Source organism: Ctenocephalides felis, unplaced genomic scaffold, assembly GCF_003426905.1.
Source record: "Ctenocephalides felis isolate EL2017-DRISC unplaced genomic scaffold, ASM342690v1 CF-g0.4_SCAFFOLD_01170, whole genome shotgun sequence".
Lineage (NCBI taxonomy): Eukaryota > Metazoa > Arthropoda > Insecta > Siphonaptera > Pulicidae > Ctenocephalides > Ctenocephalides felis.
Window position 1 is genome coordinate 47,918,138 of NW_020537324.1, and position 15,289 is coordinate 47,933,426.

The 15,289-nt window shown below is 28.1% G+C and overlaps 1 protein-coding gene across 1 annotated transcript; it reads left to right on the forward strand.

The window, feature by feature from the left end:
- Positions 1–252: 252 nt before the first annotated feature.
- Positions 253–10,719, forward strand: LOC113367325. Its single transcript, XM_026608937.1, has 8 exons — positions 253–264; positions 833–935; positions 4,729–4,829; positions 7,224–7,382; positions 7,449–7,558; positions 8,609–8,807; positions 8,874–9,062; positions 10,681–10,719. Exons 1-8 carry the CDS (start codon positions 253–255, stop codon positions 10,717–10,719), a joined length of 912 nt encoding a protein of 303 aa, XP_026464722.1.
- The last annotated feature ends 4,570 nt before the right edge of the window (positions 10,720–15,289 follow it).

Sequence of the window (15,289 nt, forward strand, 5' to 3'; positions counted from 1 at the left end):
TAAGACTTCATTCTTGAAAACTCATTACATTTGTGCTCATTTTTTAACTGTTTGCTTAGAAATGTTATTATGGTTCCAAAGTTTAAATAGATGAAATTGATAAAAATTAACCACAATAACCGAAAAATGGTCATTATTTTTCCAAAGCTCTAGATCAAACCTAATAGCTCATAATTGCAAACATCGTGAAATAATTCTTTCACTAATTATTTTTCAGGATATATTTTGAATTATACATTTCATGTTTCTGATATGGAGCTTTGGGTAATATAAACGAGAAAAGTACATATACGATTTGAACCTGAATATATTATTCTAAGATTTGATATTTTTTGTACTATTTTAAAATGATTTTTAATTTCCAAAATGGATTTATAAATGCTTAAAAGTTTAGAGTTTCAATCTAGCATTTTTAATATTTAATATTTACTACAAAAACATTAAAAATTTAGTTGTGTGACAAATTGAATACAATAACACAAATTGAATGTTTTATTAATTATTCAGATTCATAACTACTCTTTTTCAAGCAATATAATGAATAAGTAGCCCTGAACCTCTATGAAAAACTTTTTTATATTGTTAAATTTTTGAAGTTATATTTAAATAGGTCAAAGATTTATACGCATAACAAATATGCTTGTCAATACACAAAGTTCCGCTACTTCTCTATGACGAATATACTCGTCAAACATAGTTAACTCGTTAATTGTTAAAACTTTTTGGCGATTTCAATGAAATTTGAACAAACATACTAAAATATAGGCATATAAGCAATCAATTAAAAATTAAATCGATTAAAAATTGAATTTTGTTATTATATTTCTCATAGCTTACTCAGCATGACTCATCTGCCAACATCTCTGTTTGTGCTTCGAAACCCAAGAGGAATGGAATTCGAACTAAATCTGCCAATCAAGCATTTTATAATCAAGGTAATATTATAAAATAGTAACATTCTGTTATAATTTTAGTTTTAGTCAGAATTTTTATGATCAAATAAGGTGCCGTTTGCCGAAATTAATTTTTTTGATATTAAATCTTTTGATATGGATATTTTATAACCAAGATTAGTCATCAAACTTTCAAAGAAATTATTCAGCAAAGTGAACTTTAACTACTAGCGTATATTATCGGTCAAATATTGATTTTTATGCGTTTCTATCAGATTTTCTGCTAAACTAGTAAAATTAATATTTTGAATCATTTACTTATGTGATAATATAGTTATGAACCTTTCCTCTAACTATGAAATGGCCTTGAAATTAGAAGAATTGTTTTTTTGTTTTCAATAATCAGCCTGTGAAGAAAACATGTGAAAAAATACAAAAATATAATAAATCATATTAAATAACAAATAATTCACCAAATTACACTTAACACTTCACCTTATCACGTCTTACATTCTTGCAATTGAATGTAATTTTAAAAGTTTTATTTTTTAATTCAATAATGGGTAAACCAAAATATGGTAAAGATTATTCAAAATTTTGTAATCAAGTTTTTGCAATTTTCTTTTCTTTACTGATCGTTTTTGCTTTAAGAAAAGTATAATGTAATGTATTTAGGTAAAATGTATAACTTATTTTGAAAATAATATTTATAATATTATAGTATATTATTTCAGGCTAAAAAATCTCTCGTTATGGTTAATATAACGTTTTATGAGAAACGTGACTTTTTTTCAAAATTTTATTTGCTAAGAAACAACAAAGAACTTTAAAAAATCGCATAAAAATTGTTTCAAGTTTAAGTTAAGTAAGCATTTATAAAGTTCTTATAGCTACTTAAAATGGATGTATGGTTAGAATGAATGGTTTCTTGTCTTAAATGTACATTTTTGCAACGTGAAAATAAACTCCAAATTAGATTTAATTATTATATAATAAACGGTTTTTGCATTTTGTTCATCGCAGTATTTAATTATTATCATTCGCTTCAAAGCCTAACCCGAATGCAATTATAATTTTGAAAATTTCTTTCATTGTGATGCGAAGTTTTCAAGCGGTCCTACGTTTTTTTGCACTATTTTTCACTCAGATTTTAATTACGAGATATTTTTGCGTCGTATATCGCCTCGAGGACGTGTTTGAATCTTTGTGTATTAAAACTTCTATAAAATTATAGTGTGCGAGATTTTGGAAAGATTTAACTCTATTAATCACTCAATACTAATCACTATGAGGCCACCTCGCCAACATGATATACCGAAAGCCATAAATCATCAAAAAATGTCAGCCCTTAATCATCCCGCAACTACTAATTTTGTTTAAATCGCAGGTTTACACTACCCGTGATTAAAAAAAGCAATTTTCGCTATTTAAAAATTTACAAAGTAGTTAAGTTTTTGTTTTAAGTGATCTAAGCTGAAATATTTATTTTAGTTTTGTGCGACGTTCGGCTGAAGCCGTTTCTTGTAATTAGCAGAATAATGTAAAAGTTTTCATTCACGATTCAGCCCACAATTTTTAAGTGATTTTAAAAATTCAAAAACTGTACCAACGATATTTTTTTGGGAATTGCATTGATTTTGGTAAAGTTCGGCCATACTGTTTCTTCGTAATTAAATTTAAATTAAAAAAAAAAATGACAAGTTTTAATGAAACTTTGTATAAGGATTGACTTTGTAGTCTGAAAAAATATACTATACTATATAATAGTTAAAATATTATAAGTCTACGCAAAACGGTTGAATTATAAAAAATCATCAACGTTTAGAATTTCGCCGTATGCTTGAGCGATTCTAATCAGAATCTATGCCGAAGAATATTTATGTCAGTGGTGTTTCGTAGGTATCTACTGATTATAGTTGATGTCCACACTTCAATAAAATGCATTTTTATAACACGAAATAGTTGAAATGAAATGTGTTAAACAAATTATACAATTACAGATCGAAATAACAGTTCAAAAATTTGTTAGAGAAAGTAAATATGTTATTTTCGTAATAACAGTTGTACTTTTCACCTAAATACCTATCGGGAGGTTAATGCTTCACATAAGGCAAAATGCTACTTACAACTAGTCTTGCTATTTTTTATAAAAAAACAGCGTAAAAACCCTTCGAAAAGATCAAAAAAACTCTATGAATGAAATAAAAAGATAATATTAACTTTCAATAAGCTTGTATTTAGTTCGCAATCAATTAATATCCAATTAATATATTAAATTTATTAATTGAGCTTACAATAGCTTCTGAGTCTCTTTTTTAAAATCTGAAGTTCAAGTCAAATTACTGGTTACAAAAGCAAAATGGCATAAAAAAGTAATAGATAATGTTTTATATTTATAATAAACTTTATTTTAGGTCTTATTGTCAAATGCGACAGAATACTATTAAAATTATGAAAAATATAAGGAACAAATTCTCGGATAAAATATTTGCTATGTATTTTCTCACAAAACGCACAAAATCTTACTCACAAAAACGCACAAACGCTAAAGAATATTTTGATCGTAAGTGCTTCTTACGATAAAATAACTTGACTATCTTATAACATGACTATCTTATAACATGACTTTCTTATAACATAACTAATTTTATCGCAAGTGCTTCTTTTTGAGATCTTACTGATAACACATGCGCGAAGTTAGGTTTTAAGTATTTAAGTGTTCATTAGTACCAACTCATACGAATAGAGACCTGTAACATCGCATTATTGTAACATGCCTATTTTATCCGAGAATTGGTCCATAAAATTTTCTTTAAGAATCCCATTTATCCAACGAATCCATTAATAACCTGAACGTATTTATAGCTGCATAAATGTAAATACATGTCTATTATGTCATAAGTATAACTAGTGGGGCGCATGACATCGCGCCTTAAGGCAAATTGCTGGTACTTCCCCGTAGCAAAAAAATTTTTTTAAGAAAGATTAACATTTATGAAAAAAAATTACTCTGAAAAAATTAGATTTTTGAGAAACTATAAATTTTTGACAAAAATTTACTTTTTTTTTGAAAAAAAAAGACTTTTTGAAGAAAAATTTATTTTGAAATATTTTGGAAATTCTGAACTTTTTTTCAAAGCAATTGTACTGCTTTAACTGCATAGAGTCGAAATATCGAAACGAGTAAGCGCCGCGTCTTCATCTAACGGATAAACATTGGTACAGAATCCATAGGAATGTACTTATACTTATTCTAAATCTCTATTAAATATCTGTTAATTTGATGTGCGTATGTCTAATGATCATATTTTTTTTACTTTTTTACCAGATCTCCGAAACCGCTAGACCTGCCTTCATGAAAACTTTATCAGTTCTTCTTCTTGTTAATACAAGTAAAATGTTTCTTCAATTATTCAAATCGGACGCTCCGTTCTCTTAAAAACTGAGTTACCGTTTTTAGCACTTTTTGCCCAATATTTTCGGAACGGCTAGACCTAACTAATCAGCACGTCTTCTTATAAATACGAATCGAATGTTTTTTTAATTACTCAAATCGCTTCATCCGTGTTCCCGAAATCGTCGACGAAAATTTGTATCCGCACACACATACATACACGCACACACACATACATCCATTTTTTCTAAGGTATGCCAAAATGTTCATAAGGTTGTGAAACGTAAAAATATATAAAAATTTTCATTTTCTATTTTTTTATTATATTATTTTACTATATTTACTAAAACTTGCCCTACGGGAAACTAATAATTAATAAGTTATAAAAAAATGTATTACGAATTTAGTTTAATTTATATTAATATTCCTTTTTCTTTTTAGAGGACATTGGAAAAACAGCCAAGAAACCGCTGAATATAGAAAATTGTGCTCAAAACGAGACTGTTAGCGACATCCAATACGATCTCGTTGAACTGTTACAGGTACCTACCATACTTTGTTCGAGTTTAAGATATATCAAAATTATCTACATATTTTAGTGATGTTATTTGATTATAATTCACTATTTAATTAAGTGTTATGTATTTTCTTTTGCAACCTTGGATCCGCTATTCAAATAATTCAACGGAACACAACAATTTCACATTCATATTTAAATAGATATAGATATTTAAAATAACTTCAGACATCTTTTTTAAAAAAAAAAACGCTTGCCCTTATATTTGACGTATAAACCTAGTTCTATTTACCTTATTTGTCAAAGCATTTTTTTAAATATTTATGAGTTATATAATGAAATTAATGAAGTACTAGAGTTATTACTATTCCGCCTATGGTTATTAAGTATTATATTTTATTCTTTCGACATCCATCTTGAACAGCCTTTCATTAAAAATTTAGATCTCAAATATGTTTATCATATATATAATGTGGAAACTGTCCTTCTCCTTGATTACTGCATTAAATCAAAAATATTTCATATTTATTAGAGAAATGCTAAATGAGAAATGTATCAATTTGGATCATAGGTTCCCATACTTATTTGTGCCATGGACGCCTTGCGATGTTTTTCGTTTTGTTATGGACCCTTTATATTTTCCCGGTTTCGCCGCTAAACAGTCCCTGATTTTACCTTGTAACCCTGGTTTTTCTAAAACCAATATTGGTCCACTATTCGAAAAGTATAATCAAACCTTCGTAATTGCTTGATAATAAAATTGCAAGTACGCATCAAATATCTGGAAATGATATATACAATGAGTATGCTTATATAAATTAATACGCTATGAATTAAAAAATTTACCGAATGCAAAATTCCAAAGGCGGATTAGATTACATTAATCTGTATCTGTTAAATATTGAATGTAAGTTTAATTGCAGACACCTTCAATTATTTTGAGGCAGATTGTTTAAAACAAATTCCTTCAAATTGCGCCTAACGAGAAGAAAATTTTATTTTAGATTTTTTAAAAGAGATCCAGGCCAAAGTATCTTGCTGAGTGTTGATATAATCAAAGGTGCGGGAAAAGTTAAATATTATAAAAATATTTTTGTTACACTTTGTTAAATTGTCTGTTAAACATTTATTTTTAGTATTTCTAAATTCTGATATAGTCTCTAAAAGCGCGAAAAATCTAGCCAAAATTAAGCATTTTAACAGCTAGCTTATATAAAACTTGCACGTTTTATATACATATGTAATGTTTTTCTTTATTTTTTGGTTTATTTCAAAATATGCCGCAAACTCTCATTTTTATTTTGAGTATAAAAATTTCTTCGAATTGAAAACAATGCATAAGTGCTGTTATTTTTGATTCTTTACAATGAAGAACACTAGTAAATAGTAATTTTTTTTTTCTTAAGAGGCTATTAAGTAATTCGAGGCCACTGATTTCTAAAAAAAGTATCAGATCTTTGCTAATAGCTAATTTTCGAGATATACTGATGTGCTAATTTTCCCTCAAATTACTACTATTTTATTTATGCCTTCGGTAATCATTTTATATAATTTTTGTGCGTGGACAAGACCTGACTGATTTTGTCATAAGCTTCAACAATTGTCAGCCATCATGTAGACGTCCAACCTCCCTAAAGTCTTGCTCTTTTGGTGAATTTGCTCGCCTGCTCTTCGCTAAAATCTCCGATATTTTCTAAAAACTGTTCTAAATAATAAATGAGAGCGTGGGTAATAAAATTTGATGCATCCTAGAACTTTTAAATTTGGGCATCATCAAATATATCCGTTTTTAACACCGCCCTCTCTTTCAACGCTGGTTTTTTAATCATTAGTTTTAATAGGAATCATGCAGCTCATCGTAAATAGGTCCAAAGACCTTTGAGTTTGTGGGGTATGGTATGGCCATTTGCTTCTATTGTTTGAATTTATTTCATTGATATTTATCACACAGAAGAAACAACCTTTGCCGTGATTCTGAGGTTTTTTCTAAATGACTGGGTACTTAAAATTATAGCTTTCTTAACAATAACGTAAACACACTGCGCTATTTTCGTATATAGTATGAAAAACTCATGCTTTTATCTAGATTTCGCAATTCAATTATAAAGTGGTTGAAATACGCTGTCTTTACGCAGTTCGATTATAGGTTTTTGGTATTCCAAAACATATTAATCACAGATGTAACAAAATCTATATAGATTATGCACACAGCGTCTTAGAGTCGAAGCTGTACCGAAAAACGTAGATAACTATTAGTTATTCGTTATATAATACTTTGATAATAATAATCAAAGTGATTAATAAATAAGCATATATATATATATATACATATATACATATATATATATATATATATATATATATAACAATAAGCGATGTATGTGAAATTAAACAATGTTGTCTATTTCAAACATTATAGCAATATTTGAGGGAGAAGAGTTTATTGCGGTCTCAGAGTAAATCTTCGGTAAAGACCCAAACTGATATGGATGTAAGCAATTTAACCGAATTCGTAGCAACTGAAACGCAAACATGCAATGAAGTTGTCTTTGACGCAGCTGCTTCTATGATAATTGATGTAAGTAAGTTACTTAGATTACTTAGATTTTGAAGGCAGAAATTTATATTACTAATAATTCTGCAGGATCCAAAACAACTGAATTTAAGAATGATATTTGACTTTACGAATGAATTGAGACACACACGAAGTATTCTTTTAAATTTGAAGAAGGACCAAGACCTTGATCCAGAAAAGTATGACATTTCATTAGTCTTTGGTCTGTATTAATTTTATTAATTGTATAATTACTATTCTAAACCTAAAATCAGCGCAGCTGCTAGTATATATATAAAATGAATACTTATTTTTCCATACTTACAAATACTGATTTAGTCAAAAGTGTATGAAAACGTATTTTATTCTGGATATATTAGACATATCATTTTTTAAAGAGTTTCTTATAGGGAATTTTGGGCAGTATGCTTAAGATATGTTTTTCATTTATGTCTTAATTCAATCAACAATTTTTCATATGCAATTATAATTCTATAGAAGAACAGAAAATTAATCTATATAGCGCCAGCCAAAAATTCTTTTGGAAAACTACTTCTACCAACAATTTGCCAGTATAGACGTAATCGAAACAAGTTAATACTATACAAAGTATTGCGACGTTTCAAAATGCTGTGATTTTGAAGTCAATAACTTATGGGCCGATTCTGCCGCACAAAAGACCAATGTTATGGCAAGGCCATGTTACGCTCTAACTGGCTACTGAATCATACTGAATACTGTCAAAATGTCATGTATTTGCTGTGCATTCAGTTGTTTTGCACATGAACTGCATCGTCACTTGTTTGTTATGAAGCTGGATCAGATAGACCCTGTTACCTTCGTTTTTTTTGACATTTGTGCGGGTTCTAGGTTAGGTGTTCTATCTGACAACCTGAGAAAAACGCCTGATTGCACAGCAACCACGTGGCTTTTGTCAATATTTAGAATGATTTAGTATGGAAAGGTTTTCCTAACATAGCCTTGCCATAACATTGGTATGTATTTTACAGGCATACTACAACCAAGTGTAGCCGAAATTGTTGTTATTGTTATACTTTATCTTAACTTTAACAATATGCGAAAAACATCTAGGAGGGTTTGCGATTAATTTTTCTGATATGTAACATGAAATTTAAAAAAATCGGCAATGAATTACTTATAAGATAAAACCACTTATATCTCATAATAAAATAGTCATCCCTAGAACCTTTTTTCCTTTTGTGTTTTTTATTCAAATTCAAAACTTATAGGCAGCAATTGGTCGAATCCTTGCACGAATCTCTAGAAACCAACATACATCAATTAACAACATGCATTAAAAATATTGAGAGCATTCCATCACGGTGCGATATGTTAAAAAATAAGTTAAAATTATCCAAAAAGTATATCATGGAAAAAGAAAATGAAATCCAAGAACTTAAAAAAGAGAACAGAATTTTGCAGGATAAGGTATGATTATTAATAAGGAGATTTTAATTTTTTTTAGTTTATTAGTCTGTAACATAATTAGTTTAGGTCGCTGACATTACGAAAAAGTTTGAAGAATCAACTCGGTTAGTTGTAGAGAGTGACAAGGTCTGTTGTGAATTACAAGATACTATATCTAGATTGAAAGTTGAAGTTATTAGATTGAAGGATGCCTCGAGATATCTTACGGAAAATAACAAGAAGTTAAAGTCAAGTGATGCGGATAATGAAGTTATGGTATGTCTATCAAAATTAAATCGAATATAGTCAAAGAACAATTCTATTTCATATACTATCAATATAAATATTTACAATAAATAATTTCTTTAATAATGATTTGATTTTGTTCTAATTGAAAAGAATTTGGTTAAGGTTTGTCATAATTTACTGTGCGTAATTTTAGAAAGATTCGTTTTACCATTTTATTCCCATAATATATTTCAAGGCATTGTAATTGTAATTAATAATTTATTTATTAAAGATGTATAATCGTTAGTATTATCTAGGTCTTGCCTATTCTTTACAGTTTTTCTTAAGATTTATAATTCTTAATCTATTTTTTCAATTGTTTTATAAGACAGAGCGCGGCACAATGGATCAATTTGACTTTCAATAAATATACTGTCTAAACTAAATGAACTTTATTACAACATATAATACATATGGAACAATCAAGTATCGAATTATGTGCAATAAAATTATCGGATAATTCTAAATTATAGAAATAAGGTTTTTCGCTATTTTTTTTTATTTTCTCTGTCCCTTTTTATCTCAGACTAAAAGAGGTCCAAAGTCTTATTTTTAATTTTAAAGAGATTTTACGAAACAATGTAACCTTCATCATGTAACCAATGCAAAATACAAATTTTATAAGCACATTTAAGATCACACTGTGTATAACTCTGATCTAGTATCTAGCATCAAAAATATTTATCAGCAGAGTTGGAACAACTATTAATTTAATTAAGGGGATCTCCTCATCAGTAGCTTACAAAAAATGGATTTTTCGTATTTTTTTTGAACATGAAAACAACAAGAGAAACAAAAGATCTTTTGCATAGTTTTGAACACATATTTATTCAACAAAATAAAGTTTATTGTATGTCAAAATAAATAAAAATGGCTGATTTATAAACAATCTTGCGCAGCAGCTCGCGATTGACAACTCAAACTGCGTGCAAGGTACAGCCCGTAATTTTTATCTGAAACTAAAAATGGAAATACTTCTTTATTCAGAAGGCTTTTCTGCACATCATAGACTATTATGGCGGCTTAAAGTTGAAATTTAAACATTTTTAACTTTTTTTTAAAAAAAGTACTGGATTTTTAGTAAATCTTAAACTAGTTTGAGTTGGACTCTCAAACATTGCAAGAATATTCTTAAATAATAAATCTAACGATTGAAGCAAAAAAAAATCGATTTTTTGAAACTGACTGATGAGGAGACCCCCAGGAGAGTGGTTTTTTTGGCTTAATTTACGTTTTATATATAAGCTTTATAGAAATTAAATAAAAGACTATTGAATCTAACTTAAAAGTAACAAAACATCATATAAAACAATTAAATAACGCCTGTTCCAAAAAATTATATTCAGATATCGTAAACTAATAACAGAACCAAAAAACTGCCGACTACTTTAAAATAGTATCGTTAAAAAAATATTCTTACTTGGTTTTAATAAAATGGTGGTGGACCTTTAAGCCCCGCTTTACCCTAAGGACTGCAATAGTCGAGTAAATATGGCGATAATAACTCAAGGAATTTTAATATTTAATTTGTGATTATAGTTTCCCAGTAATCATTCTCAACATATTTAATTTAATAATAAAAGACATAATGTTTTTACTTTATTAGAATATGAAGCTGCGAATAAACAATTATATACTGCATTGAAACAGAAAAATATTGCTCTCAATGAGCAGACGATGAACCTAAATCAAATGCTATCTCTGAATAAGGAACTTCAGCAAAAGTAAGTTGTTGCATGTTCAATTTATCATATTATAATTTTAAAACAATTTCAAGAGTTTAACCGTACGTGAATAAATGCCTATAGGTCTTGTAGCAAAGAATATATCAATATTTGAAATATCAAATCATCAGAATTATTATAAAGTTCTGTGCTAGGCTTACAATTCATTATGTACCAATAACTGAGTATTTGAAATTCAATTCACATTTTCACATAATATTCATTGTACATTTATGTACAAAATCGGTTTTTAAACGTTCTAGAATTTGCCCTAAGGCACAATCAGTATAGGGTTATAACCGATTTGATAATTGCTAGTTAAGTGATTTTTAATAGAGTTTTTTTGATTAAATTAACCTATTTTGTTGTTAAAAACTATTAATCATCGTTTCTTGTTAGATTATTTCGTGCAGAGACTTTGAACTTAAATAAAAGTTCTATATTGAATACCTATAAGGAGAGAGCTCATGTTTCGCAAAGACAGTTATCTGAAACTAAGGATGAATTAAAAACTGTGAAAAACTCGAAAAGTTCATTACAATGTCGTCTGAGCAAATTAGAAGTTAATATACAACGAACGAAAGGTAAAATAAAGCATTTTGATATGAGCACCCAGTGCGATGAACCTATGTCGGTGGTAGACAAATCTGTTACATGTTTGGAAATGAAAGAAATTTATTGTCAGGTAAATAAATTTTAAATTTTGTTATGTTGAACTTGTCTAGTTTTTACGCTGGAGATAAAATTGAAGTATAACTTTGCACCAATAACACTGGTTCACAAAATAAAAAAAATGGCTGCATTGGATGTGCAACATATGTTTCCCGATATAGTTTTTAGCGCTGAAGACAAAACTAAAACCAAAATTGGAGGTGAAATCGCAAAAAATTGAAAAAAAAGGATGAAGAAATGATTAAATCTCCGATCTAGTAATTCTTTTGCATAATAATCAAAATCTTGTAATTTCAGTCGTTTCCGGCCCTTTTTACCTTGAATGAATATTGAGTTTCAATTAAATGATCCATTTATTTGTGTAATTCAACTGTAATTTGCAAACATATTTATTCCCCATTGCTCCTGGGTAATCTGCAACCATGTTTGCAATTCGAATATCTGAAAAGTACTGCTGCATTATATCAAACTAAAACTTGAAAGTTAAAAGTTGAAAGGGCAAGGAATTTTTTTTTTTTATTAACTCTTTTATTTACAACTGTCCAGTATAGGACATTCAGTAAATTTAATGGATTTACAATAGTCCGCCGAAAAGAACATTGTATACTACTTTGACATGTTGGAAAAAACAACTCAGTAGTTGTTTTTTCGATATAATATTCACAATATTTACTTATTAAATAATTTCTTATAAATAATGATTAAGTTATTAGGGCAAGGAAATGACAAAAATTATAAGATTTACAGCAGACTTTTTTACAGATCGAAGATTTTGTAGTTTTTTTTTTAATTTTTTGTAATTTTTTGCCATTCGGCCCCCAATTTTACTTTAGATTCATGTTTATCCGAACGCCCAATACAGACAACTTTGTTTATTTTGTTGACCTGTGTTTAATTACGAACAAAATTTGTTAGTATCAATATATTATCCATAATTAAGTTTTTTGTAATCAAACTATATAGTATGTCGTTCACCTTTACTAAATCCAATTTGTTTATATCTCCAGTATAAAGGATGGATTAGATGATTGTCTAGTATATTATCTTTGCCTAATATATCGATATATATGTTTATGTGAAATACGTGAATTAACCTAAAAGAGACATTTTCAGTCAAGTTTAAAACTTAATTGTTATATTTAACTTTATTTTTTATCGAGATACGAGTTTACACTTAGAATAAGGAAGAAGGCAGTCTTTTAAGTCAGAGTTGTTATAAATATTCAAAATGAATTTTTAATATTTGATAGTGATCCTAGTATTCATTAGCTTTCTTCAGTTTGTAGGACATATAATGAAATTTTATTGAAACCTATGACACACTCAATTGAATTTTATTCAATTACTTTTGGATAATATTGTAATGGCTAATTAAATTCAGAACCATTGGGAATTGATCTCTTTGCATATTAAGATTTAAAATCGCATAGTTGGCTTAAACTCTTAAGTTTTTAAGTTCGAGTTTAACCGTTGGTAACCCAAAGTATTTGAATAATAATTTGTTTAGATTAGTCAATTGAAATTTGAGTTGAATAATTTTCACTCAACAGTTTAAAATAGATATGTGAGAAAAGACCATTTTATAATTGGACCCTTTTTCATCGCTAAAATTACTTCATCGTCAAAATTTTTGGCTAATATTTTTCCAATTCAATATGTACCCACCTACTGCAATTTATTCTGATGCTAATGTTATACTATACTGTTATTAATAATTGCGTATGAGCAGCAGCTATATTAGTATTTTAATATCATTTTTTTATTATTTTAATTTCAGTGTCATTTTCTCGCCCTTTTTTATATCGGATTAGACAAACCTCTATAAATTTTAAACATTTTTTTTTTCAAATATAATCAGAAAAAAATCTGTAAACTTTCGTATAGATTCAAAACAATTTTTCATGTACCTTCAATATGTTGGAGATAAACATTTTTTCATATATAGAATATTTCAATCTCCAAAATCACTGTGTTTTTCTTTATTTAGACTGAAATAATATCTAGTGAGCTAGATGAGCAATTAACCGAATATCGTACAAAATACACGGAATTTCAAGCTTGGCTTGTAAAATCGGAATCCAAACTTCATCAATACGAAATAATGTTGCAACAATTTTTAACAAAAGTGGCCTCTCGAAAGGGAGAGCAAAATCAGCATGATCAAAAGAATAAAAATCATTCTAGAAGCGAAGCTGCATATAGCGCATGTGAATTACTCGAATTAACTCCTGCTGAAATAGCTCAACTTTATGATACGAATAAAACAGGTGAAAGTGGCGATTTTAAATCATCATCAGTTCAGGTAATCTTTTATTATTTAAACACTATTTAGATATGAATAAATATGAAGTGAACTATGAAATACCTGGAAACTCACATACATTAACCGTATGATGATCTATAAAGGTATAAAATAACATACATGATGACCAATTTTTGTTCAATTAGCATTTATAAATAAACTATGTCGTGACGTCGCTAAAAATAGAAAACGCGCTAAATCCTATTTGCTTGGTTTTTGAGTTAAAAAACATAATTTAAAAAAAATATTTGCCCTTTGATTTTGTTATGATGAAAACTAGACTGGATTAAAAGAAATAAACCATAGCTATAAAATTAATTGATATCGTCGCGTTAAAGTTACCAAAAGTTACCCAACCACCTTTGTAAAAAATGAAAAATACACAATCAAAATTTTTACCAACTTCATTACTTTCAACAGGAACATTCATTGTTAATCTGATCATTTATTCTATTGAAAAACAATGCCAAATGTAAAGTCTTTTTCTTACCTGTTTTTCATGTTCGGTTATGTTACATAATATACTAGGTGTTTCAGAACATAACTGAAACCCGTTTCAGGTGATGATATTGACCGTATCCATTCTGAAAAAAAATTTTGAAAAAAAAATTATATCACGTTGTTTATAAATTGTGAATTTTGGGACCGTAACCGTGAATAATAGTACTACAGTCATAACCATAATGGCACCACAGTCAAAAATTACCATTTTACATGTTCCAAAACTTTTGATGAAACTTTCCAGCACACTTTAGTACATTTTTCTAAAGAGATTCCTCTCAAAATCGATCGATTTATGAAAATTTAAATTCATAGTTTAGAGTCTCAGTTGTTAAAAACTTGGCGCAATTGTGTCATTATTTTTTTACTGTGATCCAGAAAAGGCTGTTTACGGTTGCGTTTCCTACATTTAAATAAATAAAGGCAATGAAAATTAACCACAATAACCAAAATATGGTCACAATTTTACGAAAGCTCTATGCTGCACTTAAAAGCTCATAATTTTCAAACAACTTGAGATAATTTTTTTGGAACACTTAGGTCAATACTATTATCCCGTTTTTGGTTTGACAGCGAGTTCCGGGACACCCTGTATATTTTGCTTATACAAAGCAGCTCAATTTTGGTTAATTTTAAAAAATTATACAAATATACATTCGTAAACCTCACAGACCTAAAATAAAATTTGTTTACGTTTTTATAAATATTACCTAAAATACTCACCTTAATGTTAATTTGTTAATTTTTTGTGGCTACATTTGAACTGTTTTAGTTCAATTCAATTTTTTAGTTTATTTTTTTATTAATATTCCTGATGACAAGTGAATTTGAAATTACACATTCAAATATGTATTGTATATAAATATATTTATAACGTTGAATGTTCGTAACGTTATGATGAAACCTATAATAAACTTTTATATTAATGAATAATAGATAAATGTAATAAGCTTAAAGTTTATATATTTCTAAATATTAAATCATTTCAAAAACTTTAATTTTTGATAATTCAAAGT

Excerpts from the sequence above, each read along its gene's own strand:
- LOC113367325 (XM_026608937.1), top strand. Across the intron at positions 7,383-7,448 it reads CTGCTTCTATGATAATTGAT|GATCCAAAACAACTGAATTT; the intron begins GTAAGTAAGTTA and ends ATAATTCTGCAG. Across the intron at positions 9,063-10,680 it reads ATGCGGATAATGAAGTTATG|AATATGAAGCTGCGAATAAA; the intron begins GTATGTCTATCA and ends TTACTTTATTAG.